The sequence below is a fragment of the Stegostoma tigrinum genome, chromosome 34 (assembly GCF_030684315.1).
Source record: "Stegostoma tigrinum isolate sSteTig4 chromosome 34, sSteTig4.hap1, whole genome shotgun sequence".
NCBI classification, from domain to species: Eukaryota; Metazoa; Chordata; class Chondrichthyes; order Orectolobiformes; family Stegostomatidae; genus Stegostoma; species Stegostoma tigrinum.
In genome coordinates this window covers 1,550,934-1,577,913 of record NC_081387.1, presented here as the reverse complement: position 1 = coordinate 1,577,913, position 26,980 = coordinate 1,550,934, and the positions used below count along the sequence as shown (strand labels likewise).

General features: G+C 44.7%; 1 protein-coding gene across 3 annotated transcripts; it reads right to left on the bottom strand.

The window, feature by feature from the left end:
* Window positions 1–26,583, bottom strand: LOC125446440 (zinc finger protein 271-like). Of its 3 annotated transcripts, none has more exons than XM_059639687.1 (3): window positions 26,495–26,583; window positions 1,183–8,213; window positions 1–476 (listed from the first exon to the last, which is right to left on the bottom strand). In XM_059639687.1, exon 2 carries the CDS (start codon window positions 7,777–7,779, stop codon window positions 6,847–6,849), a length of 933 nt encoding a protein of 310 aa, XP_059495670.1. In that variant the 5' UTR covers window positions 7,780–8,213; window positions 26,495–26,583; the 3' UTR covers window positions 1–476; window positions 1,183–6,846. The 3 variants fall into 3 exon arrangements, with proteins under 3 accessions (XP_059495670.1, XP_059495671.1, XP_059495669.1); XM_059639688.1 differs by lacking the exon at window positions 26,495–26,583 and adding an exon at window positions 12,625–13,273; XM_059639686.1 differs by lacking the exon at window positions 26,495–26,583 and adding an exon at window positions 10,786–10,807.
* Window positions 26,584–26,980: the final 397 nt, after the last annotated feature.

The following is a 26,980-nucleotide window of genomic DNA, read 5'->3' as shown; positions in this document are numbered from 1 at the left end:
TTCACATATTAAAAGACATGTCTTTAATGTTTGTAGCACTCAAGGGATCAATACAGAATTAATTCACATCCCATTCATAAAATTATTTTTTATTCAAAGAAATCTGCAAATAAATACCATATCAGAATGATAATTGGTAAACTCCATGTTTTCAAGATCAAATATTACTAAATTCATTGCCCCTTTACATGTACTTCCAAGTCTCCTCAAAAAATTGAAAAGAAAGTTCTTACTTCACAGCTTCTTGGTACTTTGATGGCAATCCTGTATAACGATTGATGGGTTTCAATAACTGCCCCACTCCTCTTGTGCCCAGGCCTGCATATTTGCATATATACTCTTTTTTCCAGAATCCTGTGGGATAGTCCTGTATTGAAATTTTGCTTAGTTTCTCAGTAGCTATGTCTACACCCTTGGGCTTCCAGGCCTTTCGCTTATATGTGAAATACCTGCAGTAGATTCTGTGCCAAATTAAACTAGAAAAAGATACAAATGTAAAACAATGTATATTTATTATTCCTCTTTCATATTTTAAAAGGCAGGTTTTTAAATACGTCAATTCAGTTTAACTAATATTTGGAAATGAATACGGCAAAATAAGGCATAATGACCTCAAAATTACACCGAGCTGTTCCTATATAAAAGCTTGAATGATATTCATAAAACTCTTTCTGCTGCCTCAGAGACATTGGTCTGTTTACATTAACAAGCAAAGAGGATTTACAATGAAAATAAAACTTCAGAGTGCCCAGTGATGTAATTTCAGGGCTCAATTTACTATGCTAACAAACAGACATAATTCTTCCTTTATAAAAAATAAAATCGAAGAGTCAATTTTAGTACTTTTCCCAACATCCCTGTGTCATTCTAGGCTTTCCTCTACATTTTCTGCCTCCACAGTCGCCCCTTCAACACTCAAACCACGTTTATCTGTATGCAATACAGACCAAAAAAATCAACACGCAAATAATGCCCTTGATTTCTGAGCCTCTTAATAGCACTAACTCCAAAATAAATTATACCTCAGATTTAGCTTAAATAAACTGATGAACTTCAGTACTGCAGTCTGCTTAAAATGTACGATATACGATTTTGTATTTAAATTAAATGTTTGCTCCAATCGGACTAAACAATGCTTCAAGAATCTTAAATCAGCAGAAAATACTTAGTTAGTTCACTTACTTGTCATTAGCTATCTGGTAGAAGGACTTGCTGACACAGCCTGTACACAGCAAAGATGATATATCCAAGTAGGAAAAGATTTGCAGTAGAACTTCCCATGGTAAGCCCTCAATGGTGATCAGATTGTTTTTTTTCCCTTCACAGATGCTGCCAGACCTGCTGAACTTTTCCAGCAACTTTGGTTTTGTTCCTGTTTGTCTGCCTTGGATTCCAGCATTTGCAGTTTTTTGTTTGTCTCTAAACATTGATATTTATTCTTCAATTAGAGATATTACTGTCTCAATGTAAAACATTTTAACAGTAGTTATAAGAAATTTTCTGTTTGGGTGAATTGCACAGAGCCTCGTAACATTTGAATTTGCTTAAATGATGAGTCTGTTGTTAATCAACTCTGAAGTATTTACTAATAGCAGAGTAACGGCAGCTCACCACCAACCTCTCCAGTTGTAACTAGGCTTGGCAAATAAATGGTAGAAACATAAAAAATAGGTGCAGATGCAGGCTATTTGAATGACACGACCATTTAATATGATCAGGGCTGACCCTGCAATTTCAGTATCCCATTCCTGTTTTCTCTTCATACCCTGTGAACCCTTTGGCCATAAGGGACATATCCAGCTGCTTCGTGAATGTAGCTAACGAACTGGCTCCAACAGCTTTCTATGGTCAACAATTCCACAGATTCACAACTCTGAGTGAAGAAATTCTTTCTCATCTCAGTCCTGAATTGCCTATCCCTTTATTCTCAGACAAAACCCCAATTCTGGATATCATTCTTCCCAAATCTAGCCTGTCCAGCCCCATCAGGATTTTGTATGTTTCTTTGAGAACTCCACTCATTCTTCTAAATTCCTATGAGTACAAGCCTAGTCAATCCAGTCTTTCATTCCGGGAATCAGTCTGATGAACTTTCGCTGGACTCCCTCAACAGCAAGAATGTCCTTCCTCAGTCTAGGAGACCAAAACTGCACACAATATTCAAGGCGTGGTTGCACCAACGCCCAGAATAATTGCAGCAATCCACCCCTGATCCTGTACTCAAATCCTCTCACTATGAATGCCAGCATGCCATTAGCTTTCCTCACTGCAAACTGCACCTGTCAACCTTCAGCGACTGTTCCACCACACACCCGGGTCTCATTGCACTTCACCTTTTCCTAAACTGCCACCATTCAGATAATAATCTGCCTTCCTGTTTTTGTGACCAGAGTGGATAACCTCACATTTATCCACGATATTGGTATTTTTCAACCTGTTCAAGTCATCCAGCAGCCTCTTAGCATCTCCTCACGGCACATACTGCCACTCAGCTTAGTGTCAATTCCTTTGTCCAAATCGTTAATATGTATTGTGAACAGCTGGCGTCCCAGCACTGAACCCTGCAGTACCCCAGTCGTCACTGCCTGCCATTCTAAAAAGAACACGTTTATTCCTACTTTCTCCGTCCTGTCTGCCAACCCGTTCTTTACCTCATCAATGCATTCATCCAGCCAATAATTGTTACAGAGAACACTTTTGAGATGGGGGTTTGGTGGGGAATGTGAGATCCTACAGCTTCTTTGGGCAGCAATAGTTTGAAATAATGCAAAGTATTCATTGCACGGCACGTCACAAGACATTAAACTGTCACTGAAGGAGATTCAGTGCATTACAGTCTATAATCATTACAGATTATAAATTAACTTGTTCAAAAATTTTATCAAAAAATGTCTTTGAAGTAGAATTTGCTCTTTAATTGGTTCAGACTTGTTAGATGCCTTGTTCACAATACTTCTCATTGGCCGCTTTCACTTGTGAGCCTTTGTAGCTGGGAGCTACAAGAGCTGCAGGGAGCCAGAGAATAGGGAGTCATGAACTTGGGAGTGGGAACTAGAAAAGCAGGCAGCCTGGGAGTGATGCGAGCCAAGGGGCTGGTTTCGACAGTGACAGAGAATGAGAGAACAGAGGACCAGGAGGAGAAGGGGGAAGTGGTTGAGGGTGTGGGGGGGTTTCAGCAGGAGGTATAAAGGGGTAATGGTAATGGCATGAAGCCAGGGGGACCATGGGAGTGGAGATGCCCAGATCAGGAACTGGAGATGTGGCTGCAGGTTCGAGAGAAGGGGTAGTAGAGCAGGGGAGAAAGTCAAGGCTGGAAGATGTGGATGAAGATAGGAAATTAGAATTAGAATTGCTGTTTTGCCAGTAGTGAAAGGGAAAAATGAGAATTTGACTTTTCTCAAGACAGACATCTGCCTGCCAGAGCCTGGGGTTTGCTGGCACTAGAGGGAGGCCACAATGGGGCTAGGTGAGAATGGGAGATGAGAACAGTGTGGGGATAGTGGGCAGAGATGGAGAGACTTCTTTTATTTGTTATTCAATCACTCATGAGCCAGCTTTTATTTCCCCTTCTGAGGGAGAGAGAGAGACAGGCAGACAGGCAAGGCAGAGGTAGAAGCAGCAAAGAAAAGAGAATAGTTTCAAATCTGTCAGTGAAGAAACAAAGCTGACCGTGAACTAGGAAATCTTGAAATCACTGAGTTAATGACAAAGATGTAAAAACAAATGTGGAATCTCTAGCTTACAACTGCGTATGTTCAGGCGCTACGGGGAAAAGTAGTAGATGATTTAAATGAATACTGTGGCAATTAATGCATTTAAATCTGAGATTGAGATTTGTGATGTAATGAAAAGAATAGTAACTGACAGTTAAAATGTTCCAGTTTTCTACATTTCCAATTAAAACACATTAGTTGTAGCCTCACTAGTCTCTGGAAGGTGTGCTAATGTTAAATGGCTTTTTGTCTGTCCAAGTATATGACAGTCAGAGAAAAAACTTGTTGTTAACTTGTACATGTTGTCCTATGCCAATTTAAGTACTACAGTATCTAGAAAATTGATAGCTTCCAGGAATGTTGCATCTTCAGGTTTAATAGGATTAATAATGTTGAGGATATTGATAAATTATTCTAATTCTCCTCCAGTTTGACTTCAAGGAACCGCTACTTCAACATGAATACAGAACAAAATGTTAACATATAACTGCAACAAATCATAAAACAGCAAGTGAGAATTAAGCAGTAGCCCCCAAGAATCAAAGAATACCTTCCCTCAAAGTGTGTTCCAGTGTAGCAACCAGCAGATCTCCCTTGTGCAGGTATTTATCCATATAACAGTGAAGAGCATCCGTGCAAGAGCGCAGTGAGGAGAACCAATGAAGGAATCCACACAGAGTAGTGACAGCGTTCAGTAAAGAAACCATACCCACTTTAACTGCACGAGATGCTGTGAGGTAAATGTCCAGTGTGAATATTAGTGAGTGGGTGGCGGGGGTGGGTTGCTAAATGAGTCATAGAGTCATACGGTACGAAAACAGACCCTTTCATCCAACCAGTTCATCTGACCGTAATCCCAAACTAAACAAGTCCCACCAGCCTGGACTTGGCTCAAATCCCTCCAGATATTTCTTTTCATGAACTTATACAAATGTTGTAACTGTACCTGCATCCACCATTTCCAGTGGATGTTCATTCCACACATGAACCACTCTGTGTACAAACTAAAGTTGCCCATCATGTCTTTTTAAAATCTTTCTCCTCTCACCTTAAAAATATGCCTCCTAGTCTGGAAATCCCTCACCCGATGGAAAAGACACCGAACTAACTGCCTCCTTTATCTATACCCTTTATGATTTTATAAACCTCAAAAAGGTCACCCCTCAACTTCCTACCCTGCAGTGAAAACAGACCCAAACTATCCAGCCTTTCCTTACAACTCAAACCTGGCAACATCCTGGTAAATCTCTTCTGAACCTTCTCCAGCTTATTAATATCCTTCCCATAATAGGGAGACTAGAACGGGACACAGTATTCCAGACGAGGCCTCACCAATGTTTTGTACAACCTCAACATAACAATGTGTGCCAAACGCCTCCTTAACCACCCCGTTTACAGGTGACACCAACTTCAAAGAACTGTGTACTTGAACACAAGGTCTGTTGATAACATCTGAGTCAGCTGACAGGGTGAGTAGACGGGTGGGCAGTCAGCGATGGTGAGGTAAAATAGCAGGTGATGAGATGGTGAGTGGGTGGACTGATAGTTCAGTAGGAATGGGAGTTATGTGTTGTTAAGTTGGCAGAGTACTCACTGGGTAACGCAACTGGCCAGTAAGGAAGTTGTAAAATCAGGGGTTAATCTGATTGAGTCTGAGACTAGGATGGGTGAGAATAGATGGGGGATAGTCAGGTTGATAGAGAAGGCAGTCAGGTAGGGTTTGAGAGGTTGCCTGGTGTGTGGGGGACACTTGGGAGATGAAGGATGCAGTTGGAACATCATTGTGGATGATTGGAGGATTCAGTTGTGTTGTTATCCAGGATTTAAACTAGGTAGTTTCCTAACTAACATTTTCTGGGTAATTGTTCAGTTAAATATGACAAAATTCTCCCAAATTTTTGCATCTAACTCAGAGTCAGACATTTTTATCAGAGCGTGTAAGTGTCAGACGTTGCAACCTTCAGGCGATTTACATGAAGTCATTGTGTCACAACTTAAAATATACATTTGGATGTTCAGTGTCTGATGATGCAGGGACCAGAGGATCTGCATCAGTGACTCTTCTGCATTGATGTCTGGCAGAGTATGTTGTTCTGTTGTTTCTTGTTGAATCTGAAAGATTTAGCATTCTGTACCAGCATCACCTTCCTTCAAAGGCAGTGAAGCTCTTGAATGCTTGTTAGTGATTTTTATCTGCTTCTCTTGGTTCATTTCTAAGTGATGTATCTACAACTGAAGGAACAGCTGATAGATGTGGTTTAACAAAGATGCTTTGAAAAGGCTTATGGTCAGGCTCCACCATTATATTCTCTCCAGCAAAGAGATATTGGTTAAAATGCTTAAAATCTAAAGACAATGACCAAGCTCACTTTCTCCATCAGTGTACAGTGTTGTTCAGTCTGTGTTAACTGGATACAAACCCAACGGGTTGCCCTCACTGCATGGGGATTACTCCAAGTCCTGTGTCACTGACATCACACTGCAGGGTGGCTCCATTGCTGACATCATAATCCCTCAGCACTGGTGATGTCATCACTAGGTGTTTGATGGGAGTGAAAGCTGCTTCTTGTTCTGTGTCCCAGTCCCACTGAACACCCTGCAGTGTGAGCTTATTGCAAACATTACAACTGAAGTGATCCTCTGCAAGAACCTTCTTTTGGTGATGTTTGGTGATTTGCTCAAAGGTTAAATTAACCTTGAAATGATTGGACTGATGGCAGGAGAGTTTTGGAATGACCGCTCCGCTCTGTGAACACTGGAGGATAAACAAAACAGACAACTCCGTGCAGTGGAAGCAGGTCCAGAGTCTGTATGGAGAAGTTTGTATCTCATGAGAGAGAAGGATGCGGAAGAATCCTGACACACATCACACTGGAAACATTTGGTGTACCATGTGGATTCATTGATGTTTGAAAAGGTCCAAAGTTCCAAGCAATCCAACAACTGTGTAAATGTTTTATGATAGCCTTTTGGAGTGAGTTCTTTCTCCCCTCTGAGTGTCTGGTTGAACCACAACGTATAAAGACAGTCACAAAATTGCACTTGAAGGATTTTCTCCCATGTGTGAATACTATGGATTACCCAGTGGTTGAAGACACCACAAAAGGTTAATGACAAACCTCATACTTGAGTGTTACTCTCCTATGTGGATCTTCTGATGGAGCAGGAGGTTCCAGGACCTTGAGAACGATTTATCACACACTTCACATGTAAATGGTTTCTCCCCTGTGTGAGTGCGTTGGTGTCTGCGGAGAGTTGATGAATTTGAGAATGATTTGATACACACATCACATGTGAACGGTTTCTCACCTGTGTGGATGCGTTGATGCGTGTGTAGGCTTGAAGACTGGGAGAATGATTTGTAACACACCTTACAAGTGAACAGTTTATCTCCCGTATGAGTGCTTTGATGGAGCAGGAGTCTTGATGAACTGGGAAATGATTTGTCACACACCTCACACCGAAATGGTTTCTCCCCAGTGTGGATGCTTTGATGCCTGCGGAGGTTCGATGAGTCTGAGAATGATTTATCACAGACTTCACATGTGAATGGCTTGTCTCCTGTGTGAATCCTATGATGCAGCAGGAGTCTTGATGAATTGGAGAATGATTTGCAACACACCTCGCACTTAAACAGCTTCTCTCCTGTGTGAATACGTTGGTGTCTGCGTAGAGTTCCTGAGTGTGTGAATGATTTGTCACACACCTCACACTGAAATGGTTTCTCTCCTTTGTGAATGCGTTGGTGTTTGCGGAGGTTTGATGATGACGAGAATGATTTGTTACACATTTCACACGTGAATGGTTTCTCCCCTGTGTGAATACGCTGGTGTATGCGGAGTTCTGATGATGAGGAAGTAGATTTTTCACACATGTCACATGTGAATGCCCTTTTCCCTGTGCGAAAGTGCTGATACTTCACCAGGTCTGATCGCCCTCTAAAACCCTGTTTGAATATCTCGCCTTTGAATGGCTTCTCCCGAGTGTGCATGCGTTGCTGATTCATCAGCATCGATGACTTTGCCAAAGTTTGATTGCACATCTCAGTTGAAACTTTCTCTTCCATGAAAACAGATTTACAATGGATATATGTTGTGTGGAAGAGATCTCACCAGTTTGTGAGCTTTCCTCTCACACAGCCCTCACTTGAACAGCCTCTCACTTCTATGAATGAGTCAGTGGTTCATGAGGCTGAAAGAATGATTGTAGCTGTCAACACACTTGAAGCTGCTTACACTTTTTCCCAGCCTCACCCTGACTGATCACCGACGGCCAAACCTTCAGAAAGGCTGCACACAACTGAGCAGTTTCAGATCTGATGATATGTTAAAGTTCCCCAGATCAAACTGATTTCCAGATGATGGTTTCACTACCCAACCTTCTGTGCTAAACAACGTGTGAAGTGGTTGGATGTCTTCCCACAGTTGTGCTGTGATGGTCAGGATCTATCTGTGGTATCTATTCTCTCTGTATTCTTCGGTGTAGTATGGTGTAACCCTCCTGAAAAACAGGAAAAGGAAACATGATTTCTTCCAACTCTGTCTTCTTTGCTGAAGGGGCTGACTCCTCAGTACAAGACTGTTGCACAGTGAGTGCCAGTCTGCTGTTCCCCTGTGTGGGGGAATACAAGTTGTTTCATTTTCCTCACTTGACTTTCACAGACACTGTGTTTCCAGCAGGCACACTGGATAGTGGCCAGGACCAGTCACCATGACTACTTTCTTTTCTCTGCTTGAACCCCATCTCCCAAGCACCACCAGGGTAATGAAAAAGACAGTCGGTGGAGTATAAAATGGGTTACCAATTTACTATGAGCTTATTTCATTTTAAAATTAGTGTTTGTGAGGATCTGTTTCTTTTAATAGATACAAATTAGATTAGAGATTAGATTCCCTAGTGTGGAAACAGGTCCTTCAGTCCAACAAGTCCACACTGCCCCTTGCAGCATCCCACCCAGACCCATCCCCCTATAACCCACACACACCCCTGAACACTACGGGTAATTTAGCATGGCCAATCTACCCAGCCTGCACGTCTTTGGACTGTGCGAGGAAACCGGAGCACCCAGGAAAAAAAACCCACGGAGACACAGGGAGAATGAGCAAACTTCACACAGACAATTGCGCGAGGCTGGAATCGACTCCGGGTCCCTGGCGCTGTGAGGCTGCAGAGCTAACCACTGAGCCACCGTGCTGCCCTAAGGAAAGGAAATAATAATAGAAAGCCCTCAACCACAGCTCTGGTCAAAAGCCATCGATTCGAAGCCCAGGTCTTTTGGAAAGGCTGAGACCTTCAGCTAAAATCTCTGAAGAAGGCATTAAAAAACATTTCAATAAATTTGACTCCAGGTTTAGCAGCTGAACTCCTCTGGTGCTGGACTAACAACCCAGAGATTGAGAGTTCAAATTTAACCACAGAAAGTTACATACATAGAATTACATTTCAAACAGTCTATTCAGCCAAACTAGTTCATGCTGACATTTATCTTCCACAAAGGCCTCCTCTCACCCTCTTCATCTCACCCCATCAGCAGATGCTTCTGCTCCTTTCACCCTCATGTCTTTATCTAGCTTCCCCTTGAAGGCATCTGTGCCTTCAATCAACCACTCTATGCTGTGAAGGGGAATTTAATAAATATGGCTATTAGGTGAATAGAATCCAGATATAAATGTGAAAACTTTCTTATTGTCCCAAATACTAAAACGCTGTCCTTCAAGGAAGAGATCTTGTTAGAAGGGGCGGCACGGTGGCTCAGTGGTTAGCACTGCAGCCTCACAGCGCCAAGGACCCGGGTTCGATTCCCACCTCAGGCGACTGTCTGTGTGGAGTTTGCACATTCTCCCCGTGTCTGCGTGGGTTTCCTCCGGGTGCTCCGGTTTCCTCCCACAGTCCAAAGATGTGCAGGCTAGGTGGATTGGACATGCTAAATTGCCCGTAGTGTTCAGGGTTATGGGGGCATGAGCCTGGATGGGATGCTTCAAAGGGCGTTGTGGACTTGTTGGGCCGAAGGGCCTGTTTCCACGCTGTAGGGCATCATCTAACTGTCTGGTCTGGTATGCATGTGACTCCGGTCCTACACAACATGGTTGACTCTGAACTGCCTGAGCAAAAAATGATGAACAATCACAATAAAAGCCAAAATTAGAAGGAAAATACTATGGCGGGAATGCAGTGTAGATTTAGTGGAATAATCCCTGGACTGCAAGGTTTAAATTATGAGGAGAGATCAAACAGGTTCTATTAGTCAGAGTTATTAAAAATTTACAATTGATTTGTTTAAGTGTTAAAGTTGTGAATTTATTTTCACTGGTTGGGGAGTCCAGGACAAACTAGAGACAGACCTTTCAGAAGTAAAATGCAGAAACATAAACGGTGGAAGAATAGACTCGCTTCCACTAATTACAGTCAAATGAGAGAGCAATTGCTAGTTTTCACTCAAGATTTTTGTTCCGCAGCGGTTTGAAGGGACATCAGAGACAGAATATGAAGACTGATCACAGATAAGCCATGATCTCACCGAGTGATGGAATATACTCGAGGGTATAGAACGCTGCCACTATGTATTGCCACCCAACAAGGCAATATTCCCTCATTACTGCAAGTCCAATGTGGAAACAGTTCCTCAGTTTGCATAAATTACTGTCCGTAGGAATATAATCAAGTCCCAATATCCACATACAGAACTGACCATTCCCAGTCTCCAGGATAATAACCGGTTCCCAACACACACACACAAAACTCAACAAAAAGATATTAGTAAAAACCCTCAAATACTATGCATCTCCCATATACTTACACCTCCCCCTCTCATATTCAGGAATGAACCATCAACAAAACTCAGGCTGAAAATCAGGAGGGAAATGTTTCCAATAAACACACTCAATATCCAACACACAGCTCCAGTCAAACAGCTCAGCACAAAGCACCGAGTAAACAGCTCTCTCAGCTGGATCTTCTCACACAGCATAAGGGACATTTCCACCCCTGATTACCCACAGGATAGTCAGACTGCCTGAAGATTGGTGTGGATATTATGGGATACAATTTGTATAAAAGCTGCTCCTTCACTCACCATCTCCTCACTTGGTTTTCAGTCCCTATAGGAAGTGAACCAGCTCTGGAAAAGGAAGAGGATAGAATGGGCAGAGTGGGTGGGCTCTCTGATTGACGTCTCTCACAGCCAATCCAAATTCTACTGGAGGAAGAGCTGATGAAGGGTCTCGGCCCGAAACGTCAGCTTTTGTGCTCCTGAGATGCTGCTGGGCCTGCTGTGTTCATCCAGCTTCACACTTTGTTATCTACTGGAGGAACATGAGTTTCTTGAAGCTTGGGAAACTGACCAGTGAAAAGGAGGTGATTGAGCACCAAATCAGGCGGGGATTTAAATTTGTCATTGACCCATCTGAATAAAACCTCATTTATTACAGTTGCTGTGTCAATTCCCCGGTAAATGTTTGACAGAGATTCCTAGTGTGGGAATAGCATTCTTCATCTTCAGAAGCACTCAGTGTGGAATATATCCTCAGACGTGTTTGACAGCAGATCAGAAGAGGAAGACCAACAACATCTTTGGCAGCAATAACATGCAGTGGTGAGATCAGCACATGTACATCGGTGACGAGTAAAGGAGACAGAGGGCTGTGAGAGTGACTGTGTTTGGGGAACACATGTATGTGTAGTCACTTTGACATTGACTTTGTGATTGGCCAAACAATTTGTGGAATGATCTGTCACTGTGCAGCAGATCTCTCCGCAATCCTTTCCACCCCTGCCCAATGACTCACCATTTCCAATGACATATCGCTCTGCACCTCCCTCCCCCAACTTGACATATGTCCCCCTTCACGATTTAGAGATGACATTGTGTTGAAGAACTTGGGTAAGGGAGGCTGGAGATGGGTCACTTGTTTACATGGACTGAGAGGTCAAGGTTTGGTATTTTGGGGAAGCAAGTGATAGCATGGCGGCTGAGTGGTTAACACTGTTGCCTCCAAGTGCCAGGGACCTGGGTTTGATTCCGCACTTGGGCAACTGTGTGGAATTTGCACATTCTCCTTGTGTCTGTGTGAGTTTCCTGTGCGTGCTCTGATTTCCTCTCTCAGTCCAAAGATGAGCAGGTTAGGTGGATTGACTATGCTAAATTATCCATAATGTCGAGGTGATGTAGCCGTGGGAAATGCAGGGTTACAAATAGGGGGCTAAGTCTGTGTGAAAGGTTCTTCAGAGGGTCAGTGTAGAATGGATGGGCCAAATGGCCTGCTTCCACATTGCAGGGATTCTATGAAGTGAAAACAGCAGATTTAGAGGAGTGAAAGAATTTGAAGCCGGTGAAGTCAGTGTTAAGGCCATCAGGCTGTAAGATTCCAAGGCAAAATATCAGGTGTTGTTCCTCCAGATTACGTTTGGCCTCACTGTGACAGTGGAGGAGGCTGAGGATGGACATGTGATCAGATGGAAAATGGATGACAACCAGAAGGTTGGGCTGGTAGATGCATGCAGAGTGCAGATGGTCCACAAACCAGACCTCAAGTCTGCGTTTGGTCTCCCCAGAATAGAGGAGACCATACTGGGAGTAACGAACACAGTCGATCAGGTTGGGTGACTAAAACTGTACACAATACTCCAAGTGTGGCCTGACCAACGATTTGTACAGCTGTAACATAACGTCCAACTCCTATACTCAATGCCTCGACCAATGAATGCCAGCAAGCTAAATGCCTTCACCATCCTAAGTGTGAAGCTGGAAGAACACAGCAGGCCAAGAAGCACCTCATGAGCACAAAAGCTGACATTTCGGGCCTAGACCCTTCATCGGAATCTTGGTGGGGGCTAGTGTGTTCTCGTCTTTCTATGACTGCCTCTGTGATGAATCCTGAGTCCTGGTATGGCATTGATCTGTTTGTATACTCACCATTAAAGACAAGGTGAGGCACAAGTCTTGTAGTTTGAGCATGTTATCATGGAGCTACTGATCTGCATTCCTGCTTTCTCTAGTAATGTGGCCAGTGTTTCTTCAGCTAGTGGGATGTCAATTGATGTGAATAATGCTGTGACATCTAAAGATACCCCAATTTCGTCGTCGCTGATTTTTTTGTTCTTGAGGGTATTAAGAAATTCTTGGGTTGAGTGGAAGCAATTGGGTGATCCATCGACTGGGTGTTTTAGTCTCTGTTGGAGGCACTTGTGTGAAGATATGCCCTGTAGGGAGACAATGGATCTGACAGGTATGTCTAGTTTGTATACTTCAGGAAGTCCACAGAAGCAGTGGGTGTTCATGGCTTCTGGTTTCATTCTCATGTATTCTTGGTTATATGTCCTGCATCCTTTGGTCTCTTCAATGTCTGGGTATTCCTATTACCTAGTTGCTGTGTTGGGTTCATCACCACCTGTTGGTAAGTGTTTATGTCTATGAGCAATACCTGTACTTTCCTGCCTGTCCTGGTCGACCCATCATCTCAGCCTGCTCCTGCCCCACCGAACTCATCTCCACCTATCTGGACTCCATTTTCTCCCCTTTGGTCCAGGAACTCCCTACCTACGTCCGTGACACCACCCACGCCCTCCACCTCCTCCAGGACTTCCTATTCCCTGGTCCCCAACACCTCATTATCACAATGGACATCCAGTCCCTATACACCTGCATTCCGCATGCAGATGGCCTCAAGGCCCTCCGCTTCTTCCTGTCCCGCAGGCCTGACCAGTCCCCCTCCACCGACACCCTCATCCGCCTAGCCGAACTCGTCCTCACCCTCAACAACTTCTCTTTCGATTCCTCCCACTTCCTACAGACTAAGGGGGTGGCCATGGGCACCCGCATGGGCCCCAGCTATGCCTGCCTCTTTGTAGGGTACGTGGAACAGTCCCTCTTCCGCACCTACAAAGGCCCCAAACACCACCTCTTCCTCCGTTACATTGATGACAGTATCGGTGTCGCCTCTTGCTCCCCAGAGGAGCTCGAACAGTTCATCCACTTCACCAACACCTTCCACCCCAACCTTCAGTTCACCTGGGCCATCTCCAGCACATCCCTCACCTTCCTGGATCTCTCAGTCTCCATCTCAGGCAACCAGCTTGTAACTGATGTCCATTTCAAGCCCACCGACTCCCACAGCTACCTAGAATACACCTCCTCCCACCCACCCTCCTGCAAAAATTCCATCCCCTATTCCCAATTCCTCCGCCTCCGCCGCATCTGCTCCCACGATGAGGCATTCCACTCCCGCACATCCCAGATGTCCAAGTTCTTCAAGGACCGCAACTTTCCCCCCACAGTGGTCGAGAACGCCCTTGACTGAGTCTCCCGCATTTCCCGCAACACATCCCTCACACCCCGCCCCCGCCACAACCACCCAAAGAGGATCCCCCTCATTCTCACACACTACCCCACCAACCTCCGGATACAATGCATCATCCTCTGACACTTCCGCTATCTACAATCCGACCCCACCACCCAAGACATTTTTCCATCCCCACCCGTGTCTGCTTTCCAGAGAGACCACTCTCTCTGTGACTCCTTTGTTCGCTCCACACTGCCCTCCAACCCCACCACACCCGGCACCTTCCCCTGCAACCGCAGGAAATGCTACACTTGCCCCCACACCTCCTCCCTCACCCCTATCCCAGGCCCAAGATGACTTTCCACATTAAGCAGAGGTTCACCTGCACATCTGCCAATGTGGTATACTGCATCCACTGTACCCGGTGTGGCTTCCTCTACATTGGGGAAACCAAGCGGAGGCTTGGGGACCGCTTTGCAGAACACCTCCGCTCGGTTCGCAATAAACAACTGCACCTCCCAGTCGCAAACCATTTCCACTCCCACTCCCATTCTTTCGATGACATGTCCATCATGGGCCTCCTGCAGTGCCACAATGATGCCACCCGAAGGTTGCAGGAACAGCAACTCATATTCCGCTTGGGAACCCTGCAGCCCAATGGTATCAATGTGGACTTCACCAGCTTCAAAATCTCCCCTTCCCCCACCGCTTCCCAAAACTAGCCCAGTTCGTCCCCTCCCCCCACTGCACCACACAACCGGCCCCAGCTCTTCCCCTCCACCCACTGCATCCCAAAACCAGTCCAACCTGTCTCTGCCTCCCTAACCTGTTCTTCCTCTCACCCATCCCTTCCTCCCACCCCAAGCCGCACCTCCATCTCCTACCTACTAACCTCATCCCACCTCCTTGACCTGTCCGCCTTCCCTGGACTGACCTATCCCCTCCCTACCTCCCCACCTATACTCTCTTCTCCACCTATCTTCTTTTCTCTCCATCTTCGGTCCGCCTCCCCCTCTCTCCCTATTTATTCCAAAACCCTCACCCCATCCCCCTCTCTGATGAAGGGTCTAGGCCCGAAACATCAGCTTTTGTGCCCCTGAGATCCTGCTGGGCCTGCTGTGTTCATCCAGCCTCACATTTTGTTATCTTTCTCAATGTCGTCCAGTTCGTTCATAATGACAGTGCCCTTTGTCTGCTCGTAAGATTATAATGTTCTTGTCTTTCTTGAGTTTATGTAATGCTTTTCTCTCCGATGTGTTCAGGATATTGCATTCATTCCTTCAGTTTAGTCTCAGGATTATAGTTTTCTGGATGGTTTCTTGTGTTCTGTCTGTGTGTTTGTTGTCTTTTAATGTAGTTTCCAGGGCAGCCATAAAGTCTGTTCTGTTCGCATCATTATGGTGATAGCTTAGTCCGATAATAGGACAGCTTTTTCGGGTTCTGTGAGTTGTCTGCTGGATGGGTTTCTTATCCATGTGTTCCGTTTGTAGTTGTCCTTGTCTTTGTGGTTGATCAGTTTGGTGAGTTTCTTCTGTAGCTTGTGTCTCTTCTGAGTTTTGCTCCTGTGTTGATTGATGGTGCTGTTGTCGGATTGTAGTACATTGCTGGTTTGTGGTGTTTAGGTACTGTCATTTTTGGTGTGAAATTTCCCGTTCATACTTGTAGAGTCAGTTATGGGCATCATTAATCATGACTTGTCACATTCTGCGTCCACTCTGTTCAGCTATTTTTGCGCCTGTGGGTTGTTGAGTGGAGGTTTGTACCTCATGCTGCGAGGCAGTACCTGATTCCTAAGACCTTTGTGGTGAAAGTGAGCTTGTTTGCAGGTAGGCTCAGTTGTTGGTGAAGGTTTCCCAATGATGGGCAGTTTTTAGCGTGTTACACCTGTAGGTGTTTATGGTTTTAGCAAATATTTGTGGCTCGGATTGTGGGTGAGTTTGTTGACTTGCTCACCAAGCTGGCTTATTTGCATTCAGACGTTTTATCAATTTGCTTAGGTAACATCATCAGTGAGACCTCCGATGAAGTGATGTTGTTCCCCTCCACTTGGAATTTATTCTGTCCAATCTATTATTGTCCCAGTTAAACTGATAGCTTTCATTGTCCAACTGTACTGATATTAAGGTAAGTTCATCGTATAATTTTGCTGCTAGCTGATATTCGTGTATTCTGATGGCTAGTTTCCTTTCTGTCTGTCTGATGTAATGTTTCTGGCAGTCATTGCATGGTATTTTGTAAACTATGTTGGTAAACTATGTTACCATATCCTCAACTTCCACAGCAACCACCCCAACATCCACAAACAAAGCTATTTACACAAGTTATCACTCACTGCAACACGCCAGACTACACAGGAAAGAGGTACAGCATCTGTACAAAATCTTCACTATGAACAGATATCCCCGCAACTTCATCTGCAGGTGCCTACTAAATAGACAACAACAAGAGGACACAGCACGCCAACACACTGGCCACACTGACCTATATCAAGAACAGATCAGAACTGACGACCAGACTCCTATGACCACTAGGAATCATGGTAGCACACAAGGCCACAGCCACTCTACGACAAACACTCTCAAGGATTAAAGACCCCATTCCCACCACATGCAGAACCAATGCACTTTACAAAATACCATGCAATGATTGTCATAAACATTACATCGGACAGACAGGAAGGAAACTACCCATCAAAATACATGAACATCAGCTCGCTGCAAAACGACACAACAAATTTTCTTTAACAAAAACAAAGTTGCTGGAAAAGCTGAGCAGGGCTGGCAGCATCTGTGAAGGAGAAAACGGACTTAACGTTTCAGGTCCGGTGACCGTTCCTCAGAACTTACCTTAATATCAGTACACTTGGACAATGAAGGCCATCAGTTTAACTGGGACATTGTAGCTATTGTAACCCAAGCAAAACATAGACACACGTTGGAATTCCTAGAGGCATGGTTCTCAACTCATAGTGTAATCAACAAACATATAGTATTAGACCCCATATACAAACCCATAGAGAACAAATCCAGAAATGGCACTACTCACCATAATGGACCGGACAGTATAAATTCCAAGCGGAGTAGATTAGATTAGATTCCCTACAGTGTGGGAACAGGCCCTTCAGCCCAACAGCTCCACACCGCCTCTTGCAGCATCCCGCCCAGACCCATCCTCCTGTGACCCACACACCCCTGAACACTACGGGCAATTTAGTATGGCCAATCCACCTACCCTGCACATCTTTGGACTGTGGGAGGAAACCGCATATTGAGCACAGCAGTTGGGATGTTATGTTGCGGCTGTACAGGACATTGGTGAGGCCGCGTTCAGAATACTGTGTACAATTCTCATTGCCCTTCTATAGGAAGGATGTTGTTAAACTCGAGAAGGTGCAAAAAAGATTTACAAGAATGTTGCCAGGACTGGAAGGTTTGAGTTAGAGGGAGATGCTGAGGGTTGACTTTATAGACGTTTATAACATCACAATGGGCTTAAATAGGGTGAATATCCTTGGACTTTCTCTTAGGGTGGAGGAGGATAAATGAGAGGGCATATATCAAACCCAGGTCCCTGGCACTGTGAGGCTGCAATGCTAACCACTGAGCCACCACACCGCCCTGTAGAACAACATCGCTTCATCCGAGGCTTCACTGGTGACTTTACCTCGCCCGGTGATGAAATGCCTGAACGGAAACAAGCCAGCTCGACAAGCAACTCAACAACTTCATCCATAACCCAAGCTACAAATCTTAGCTAAAACCTTAAATGTGACCTAGATCCCTTTAAACTCTTCATGTTCACACACCTGTCGAGAAGCCTTTTAAATGGGGCGGCACAGTGGCTCAGTGGTTAGCACTGCAGCCTCACAGCACCAGGGACCTGGGTTCGATTCCAGCTTCAGGCGACTGTCTGTGAGGAGTTTGCACATTCTCCCCATGTCTGTGTGGGTTTCCTCCGGGTGCTCCAGTTTCCTCCCACAGTCCAAACCTGTGCAGGTTAGGTGGATCGGCTATGTTAAATTGCCCGTAGTATTCAGGGATGTGTGGGTTATAGGGGAATGGGTCTGGGTAGGATGCTTCAAGGGGCAGTGTGGACTTATTGGGCTGAAGGACCTGTTTCCTCACTGTAGGGAATCTAACCTAATCTAAAAAAAATGGTGTACTTGTACTCATGTCAACCACCTTCTCTGGCAGATTCTTCCTTACACAGACCACTGTCTTTATGAAAAAGTTACCTCTCAGATTCTTTTTAAATGTTTCTCCTGTTATTTTAAATGTATGCCCTCTCGTTTATCCTCCTCCACCCTAGGAGAAAGTCCAAGGGTATTCACCCTATTTAAGCCCATTGTGATGTTATAAACGTCCGTAAGGTCAACCCTCAGCATCTCCCTCTAACTCAAACCTTCCGGTCCTGGCAACATTCTTGTAAATCTTTTTGCAACTTCTCGAGTTTAACAACATCGTTCCTATAGAAGGGCCATGAGGATTATACAATGTATTCTGAACGCGACCTCATCAATGTCCTGTACAGCCGCAACATAACATCCCAATTGCTGTGCTCAATGTTCTGACCAATGAAGGCATGTGCCTTCTTCACCACCCTCTCTACCCACATATCCACTTTCAAGGAACTATGCACCCACACCCCTAGGTCTCTTTGGTGGGCAGCACCCCGCAGAGCCCTACCATTAATTGCACGAGTCCTGCCCTAGTTTGCCTTACCAAAACGCAACAAACAAGGGTAGGCTTATACAACTAATAGTAGGGCCTTGGGTAGCGTTGTAGAAGAGAGATCTAAATGTTCAGGTACATAGTTCTTTAAAGTTTGTGACACATATAGTTGTAGTGGTTAAAAAGGCATTTGGCACGCTTGCCTTCATTGCTCAGTCCTTTAAGTATAGAAGTTGGGCTATCATGTCGAGGTTGTACAAGACATTGGTGAGGCCCATTCTGGAACACTGTGTCTAATTCTGGCTGTGCATTTACAGGAAGGGTATTATTAAACTGGAGAGGGTTCAGAAGAGATCTACCAGGCTGTTGCTGGGTATGGAATGTTTGAGTTATAAAGAAAGGCTGGGTAGGCTGGGACTTTTTTCACTGGAGCACAGGAGGTTGAGAGGAAGCCTTATAGAAGTTTGTAAAAGAATGAGGGGTATAGATAGAGTTAATGGTAGTGTCATTTCCCTAGGATGGGGATTTCAAGACTAGGGGATCCATGTTTAAGATGAGAGGAAAGAGATTTTAAAAAAAACATGAGGGGCAATTTTTTTTACATAAAGTTTGGTCACGTGTGGAATGACCTTCCTGAGGAATTGGTAGATATGGGTATAATGACAACATTTAAAAGACATTTGGATAAGTAAATGGATGCAGGGATATGGACCAGCAGCAGGTAGATGGGACTAGTTTAGTTTGGGACTGTGTTTGACGTGGACCGGTTGGACCAAAGGTTCTGTTTCCATGCTAGATGTTTCTATGACTCGCATCTATCTAAATTAAACTCCACCTGCCAATTCTTGGCCTATTGGTCCATCCAATCAAGTTGTACTCTGCAATAATCTTTACAGTCATACAGTCCACTACACCATCTATTTGCAAACGTACAGACTGTACCCTCTGCATTCACATCCAAAACTTGAGGGGGCACGAGAAAGGCTTGGCAGAAGGAATCCGGGAAAACACAAAGGCATTTTACACTTACGTGAGGAATAAGAGAATGGTCAAAGAAAGAGTAGGGCCGATCAGGGATAGCATAGGGAACTTGTGTGTGGAGCCTGAGGAGGTAGGGGAAGCCCTAAATGAGTTTTTTGCTTCTGTCTTTACGAAAGAAACCAACTTTGTAGTGAATGAAACCTTTGAAGAGCAGGTGTGCATGCTGGAATGGATAGAGATAGAGGAAGCTGATGTGCTGAAAATTTTGTCAAACATTAAGATTGACAAGTCGCCAGGCCCGGATCAGATTTGTCCTCGGCTGCTTTGGGAAGCGAGAAATGCAATTGCTTCGCCACTTGCGAAGATCTTTGCATCCTCGCTCTCCACTGGAGTCGTACCTGAGGACTGGAGAGAGGCAAATGTAATTCCTCTCTTCAAGAAAGGAAATAGGGAAATCCCCGGCAATTATAGACCGGTAAGTCTCACGTCTGTCGTCTGCAAGGTGTTAGAAAGGATTCTGAGGGATAAGATTTATGACCATCTGGAAGAGCATGGCTTGATCAAATACAGTCAACACGGCTTTGTGAGGGGTAGGTCATGCCTTACAAACCTTATCGAGTTTTTTGAGGATGTGACTAGAAAGGTTGATGAGGGTCGAGCTGTGGATGTGGTGTATATGGACTTCAGTAAGGCATTTGATAAGGTTCCCCATGGTAGGCTCATTCAGAAGGTCAGGAGGAATGGGATACAGGGGAACTTAGCTGCTTGGATACAGAATTGGCTGGCCAACAGAAGACAGCGAGTGGTAGTAGAAGGAAAATATTCTGCCTGGAAGTCAGTGGTGAGTGGAGTTCCACAGGGCTCTGTCCTTGGGCCTCTACTGTTTGTAATTTTTATTAATGACTTGGACGAGGGAATTGAAGGATGGGTCAGCAAGTTTGCAGACGACACAAAGGTCGGAGGTGTCGTTGACAGTGTAGAGGGCTGTTGTAGGCTGCAGCGGGACATTGACAGGATGCAGAGATGGGCCGAGAGGTGGCAGATGGAGTTCAACCTGGATAAATGCGAGGTGATGCATTTTGGAAGGTTGAATTTGAAAGCTGAGTACAGGATTAAGGATAGGATTCTTGGCAGCGTGGAGGAACAGAGGGATCTTGGTGTGCAGATACATAGATCCCTTAAAATGGCCTCCCAAGTGGACAGGGTTGTTAAGAAAGCATATGGTGTTTTGGCTTACATTAACAGGGGGATTGAGTTTAAGAGTCGTGAGATCTTGTTGCAGCTCTATAAAACTTTGGTTAGACCGCACTTGGAATACTGCGTCCAGTTCTGGGCGCCCTATTATAGGAAAGATGTGGATGCTTTGGAGAGGGTTCAGAGGAGGTTTACCAGGATGCTGCCTGGACTGGAGGGCTTATCTTATGAACAGAGGTTGACTGAGCTCGGTCTCTTTTCATTGGAGAAAAGGAGGAGGAGAGGGGACCTAATTGAGGTATACAAGATAATGAGAGGCATAGATAGAGTTGATAGCCAGAGACTATTTCCCAGGGCAGAAATGGCTAGCACGAGGGGTCATAGTTTTAAGCTGGTTGGTGGAAAGTATCGAGGGGATGTCAGAGGCAGGTTCTTTACGCAGAGAGTTGTGAGAGCATGGAATGCGTTGCCAGCAGCAGTTGTGGAAGCAAGGTCATTGGGGTCATTTAAGAGACTGCTGGACATGTCTATGGTCACAGAAATTTGAGGGTGCATACATGAGGATCAATGGTCGGCACAACATTGTGGGCTGAAGGGCCTGTTCTGTGCTGTACTGCTCTATGTTCTATGTTCTATCTATGAGAACGTATCCCATTCACAGTGACATTGACCAACAGTGGCCAGAACTGTTACTGTAAGATTCTGTGTGTCTCAGTGAAGAAGAACACACTGTGCTTAGAAGTTAGATGGTTTGGCTCAAGCTAAACTGTTAATTTATCATGAGTTATAAACCTGTTCAGAAGATTCAATAAGCAGATAAATAGTATTCAACTTGTACCAAACTCTGAATCAACTAAAATAAGAAAACATTTGAAAGTGATTCATGATCTTTCACGGGATATGAAATAAATGTTGGGAGAGTGAAAGATGAACAGATCACAGCATTAACAGAGAGACTGTATGAACTTCCAATGCTGGAGTCTGAAATAATAGTGTGGAGCTGGAGGAACACAGCAGGCCAGGCAACATCAGAGGAGCGGCAAAGCTGATGTTTCGGGTCAGGACCTTTCTTTAGAAATGGGGGAAGGGAAGGGGGCTCTGAAATAAATAGGGAGTGGGAGGGCTGTGATAGTAGGTAGATAGTGGAGTGGATAAGTGGAAGAGAAGACGGACAGGTAAAGGAGGCGGGGATGAATCTCGTAAAGGTGAGCATAGGTAGGCAGTGGTGGGGATTGGTCAGTGAGGTGGGAGGAGCGGATAGGTGGGAGAGAAGACAGACCTGTCAATGAGGCAGGGATGAAAGGGAGGGGCTGGTTTTGGGATGAGGTCGGGGTGGGGAGATTTTGAATCTAGGAAAGTCCACATTTGACCACTCAGTTGTAGATTTCCAAGGCGGAATATGAGATGCAGCACCCTTACAAGCCTACAACCCAATGGTCTCAATGTGGGCTTTATTAGCTTCAAAATCTCCCCACCCCGGACCTCATCCCAAGACCAACACTCCCCCCATCCCCACCTCATTGACTTGTCCATCTTCTCTCCCACCTATCCGCTCCTCCCACCTCACTGACCAATCCCCACCAATGCTACCTACACTCACTTTTACCATTTCATACCCGCCTCCTTGACCTGTCCGTCTTCTCTCCACCTATCCGCTCCACTATCACCGTCCCCATCTCTCTATTTATTTCAGAGCCCCATTCCCTCCCCCATTTCTAAAGAAGGGCCCTGACCTGAAAAGTCTGCTTTCCTGCTCCTCTGATACTGCCTGGTCTGCTGTGTTCATCCAGCTCCACACTGTGTTACATCGTTAATACATCAAGGCGTGATTATCTGGGGGAACTCTGGTCTGTAGAGACTCATTTCCACTCCCTCTCCACACTCAGGATAGTCGTCCTCCCAGACAGCAGAGTACAAACATTCCCCATAGTATCGGTCAAATATCTGTCACCTGAAGAGGATATAACTATACTTTACATCAGTCCAGGGTCTGATTCTACCCCTTACCAACTCCTGACAGCTGGCTCACTTTACAAATAAAGGGCCCACTGCATTAAACTTAGAGCCGGGCTGTTCACCGGTGGCTTTAAAAAGTATCAGGAAGGAGGATAGTGCAGGACCCTTAAATGTATCTCAGTCTCCAGTATTGAGGTCTGAATGTTGGAAGTGATGGGTGATCTGGGGACTGCATGGCACCACAGCTGGCTGTGCTGTGTACCAAAACACAGCAACAGGGACTTGCTAGTTCTGGAAACCAATGACAGACATTTCTATCGGAGATCAGAGATGCAGCTCCAAGATGGCATGTTACTTCCCTGATGTCAGGGTCAGGGATGTCACTGAATAGATTCATGTGTCAGTCAGGGTACGTTTGGAGACAGTGTTCATTGAATCAAAAGCTTTAAGTGTCACAATAGAGAAGACAATGACCAATTCAGAATAAAAATTATGAATCGGGCAACATGATATGCAACAAGACAAGAATGGATCTGGCCAGATAAACTGCAGTAAAAAGCTCCCTGGCAAAATGGTAAATGAGCAACTGGCTACCTTTAATGTGGAGATTATTTGGCTGGAATGGGAATGGTGGAGGCACTTGCCATAATTTTCCTGTTTTCCTGAGAATTGGGAGTGGATCAGGAGAAGGAGAGAATTTCAGACATTACACCTTCATTCGAACAAGGATGTAAAGATAAATGCACCAAGTACCACTCAGTTTAGCAAAGTGATGGGAAAGCTTCTAGAAACAATAACTGAGGACAAAATTAAATTACTTGGGCAAATGTGGGCTAATTAACGAAATGAAAAACATCAACAAAGGACAATAACAGTATAACTTACTTCAATAAGTCATTTATTGAGGTAACAGAGAGGCTTGATGAGGGGAGTACTGTTAAAGTGAGGCACATAGGCTTCAAAAGGCATTTGAAGACATGCTGTGCACCAGATTTGTGAGGTAAGTTACAAATCATGCAGTCAAAGGGAAAGTAACTTTATGGATACAAAATGGGCTGAGTGACCAGCGACAGTGAGGAATGGTGAATGAATGTTTCTGAGGCTGGAGAAAGGTTGAGAATGGAGCTGTCCAGGGGCCTGTGTTAGATTACAGCTGTTCCTGAGTTATAATTAATGATCTTGCTATACAGGACACAATAACAACATTTGAACATTACCAAAGTTGAAAATATTGTGAACTTTGCAGAGGTTGGTGTAAAATATCAAAAGGAGATAGGTATGTTGAAGACACAAATTTGCCGATGACACAAAGCTGGGTGGCAGTGTGAAATGCGAGGAGGACATTATGAGAATACAGGGTGATTTGGACAGGCTCGGTGAGTGGACAGATGCATGGCAGATGCAGTTTAATGCGGATAAATGTGTGGTTATCCACTTTGGTGGCAAGAACAGGAAGGCAGATTACCATCTCAATGGAGTCAAGTTAGGTAAAGGGGAAGTACAATAAGATCTAGGTGTTCTTGCACATCAGTCAGTGAAAGCAAGCACGCAGGTACATCAGGCAGTGAAGAAAGCTAATAGCATGCTGGCCTTCATAACAAGAGGAATTGAGTATAGGAGCAAAAAGAGGTCCTTCTGTAGCTGCACAGGGCTCTGCTGAGACCGCACTTGGAATATTGTGTGCAGTTTTGGTCTCCAAATTTGAGGAAGGACATTCTGGCTATTGAGGGAGTGCAGCGTAGGTTCATGAGGTCAATTCCCGAAATGGCAGTACTATCATATGTTGAAAGATTGGAGCGACTGGGCTTGTATACACTTGAGTTTAGAAGGATGAGAGGGGATCTGATTGAGACGTATAAGATTATTAAGGGATTGGACACTTTGGAGGCAGGAAGCATGTTTCTGCTGTGATAATGGGAACTGCAGATGCTGGAGAATCCAAGATAATAAAATGTGAGGCTGGATGAACACAGCAGGCCCCGCTGCATCTCAGGAGCACAAAAGCTGACGTTTTGTGCTCCCGAGATGCTGCTGGGCCTGCTGTGTTCATCCAGCCTCACATTTTATTATCTAGCATGTTTCTGCTGATGGGTGAGTCCAGAACCAGAGGACACAGTTTAAAAATAAGGGGTAGGCTATTTAGAACAGAGTTGAGGAAAAACTTCTTCAGAGTGGTGGATATATGGAATGCTCTGCCCTGCCCCAGAAGGCAGTGGAGGCCAACTCTCTTGATACTTCCAAGAAAGAAATGGATAGAGCTCTAACAGATAATGGAATCAAGGGTTATGGGGATAAGGCAGGAACAGGATACTGATTGTGGAGGATCAGCCATGATCATAATGGATGGTGGTGCTGGCTCAAAGGGCCGAATGGCCTACTCCAGCACCTATTTTCTCTTGTCTATTATCTGTTGTGGAAGTGGCAGAGAGGTGGGAGAAGAAAGTTCATGCAGAGATATCTGAAGAAGATAGAAAAACAAAGGTATATTTCCAAAAGGGTGCAGCCTGGACAAAATCGTGGAAGTTGGGAGGGCAGTTTGAAAGAGCACTTAATAAACCAACTGACACCATTTGCACCCAGGGTTTATCAATAGGGGTACAGAGTGCAAAAGCAAGACAGTTGTCCTATACCTGGATAAAACACTGGCTTAATCTCAGCGAGAATGCTATGTCCTGTGTGTGGCGTCACACTTTAGGAAGGGTGAAGACATTAGCAACAGTGGAATAAAAATTCACGAGAATGGCTCCAGGAATGAGAGATCTCCGTCACAGAGTTGGATTGGTGAGGAGAGAACTGATCTCATTGGAAAGGTTAAGAGGACATTTGTCAGACGTTTATTAAATCATGTAATATTGCACAGAAAGGATCAAGAATGAGGGGACAGAAGTTTAAGGTGATTGGCAAAGGGTACATTAGGAATATGAGGAAAAATATTTCATACAATGACTGGTTAGGCTCTGGAACGTTCTGTCTGAGAGTGTGGTGAAGGCAGGTTCAATAGCAGCATTCGAGAGAGGACTAATTATCTACAAAGGATGAATGTATGATAAGAAAGTGGGGAAGAGGTATGAGGGATAGAGTGTAAACAGTGCTTACAACAGGTGCCCCTTGGGTGTTAAGGGATCTTTAGAATTCCTTGCTTCATCCTCTCTCTCTCTGCAATTTGGAGCCTGTTGAATCCACTTCTTTGGCCATATTTTTGGTAAATCCCTTCTAATCTCTTCTCTGTCTCATTCATTTTTTTCTGATTATTTCACTATGAAACACCTCAGGAAGCTTTACTATATTAAGGCACTCCGTAAGTGCAAGCTTTTGTCCTTTTACTTCCCTACAATCCTCAAGGTACTGACCTGGAGGACAGACTGTGGACATTGACTGACTTCTAGTACACTGTTCGAGTGCCCATTCAGCATGTGGACAGCCAGATGGTGAATGTTGTGAGACAATGGAGACTGTCACAGCCGAGACACATCCTGCCCTCCCCCTGACTTCCCAGCTGGGATCGCTGATGAGAAACGGGATTCCTGGCTGCTGACCCCCTCCATAGACAAGAGACATTGAGGCTAATTGATGTACCTCCGTTACCATCCCAGGAATAGCTCTTCCCCTGACTGCATGTGCTGGTCGATCAGAAGCTGAAACCTTTCTAACCACTAAATATCTGTCTTCTTTGTCAGAGTGAAAGTCAGTAAGTGACTTGTACCTGATACTGCACTGAAAGGATGCTGAGTTTATACAGCAGCTTCAAGACATGTAGATATCTTCTTTTGGTGACCTGGTCAAAGGATAAATTGACATTCCTGAAATGATTGAACTGCTGCTGGGAGGTTTGTGACAGACGCTGTTGAAACAGACTGTATTTTTGAATGACAGCTGCATTGTGAGCGTACTGGAAGGTAAATGATACAGTCAACTCTCAGCACAATGGAACCAGGTCACCCGGCTCCATGTCCATGTGGACGCCTTGGTGTCTGATAAGAGAGAAGGAATAGGTGGTGAAACAATCCTGGCACATATCACACTGGTAGGGTTTGGTGTATCTTGTGGGGTCACTGACGTTCCAGAAGTCTGACCACTGTGTGATGAGTTTATTCTAGAACTCAGTGAATGTATTGATGGACAAGTGACACACTGGTTTGTCAGTACTGCATACCTGAGTGGCTCCTGAATGGCCTCAGTACAAACATCA

Excerpts from the sequence above, each read along its gene's own strand:
- LOC125446440 (XM_059639687.1), bottom strand. The coding sequence starts at position 7,779 with ATGGAAGAGAAAGTTTCAACTGAGATGTGCAATCAAACTTTGGCAAAG.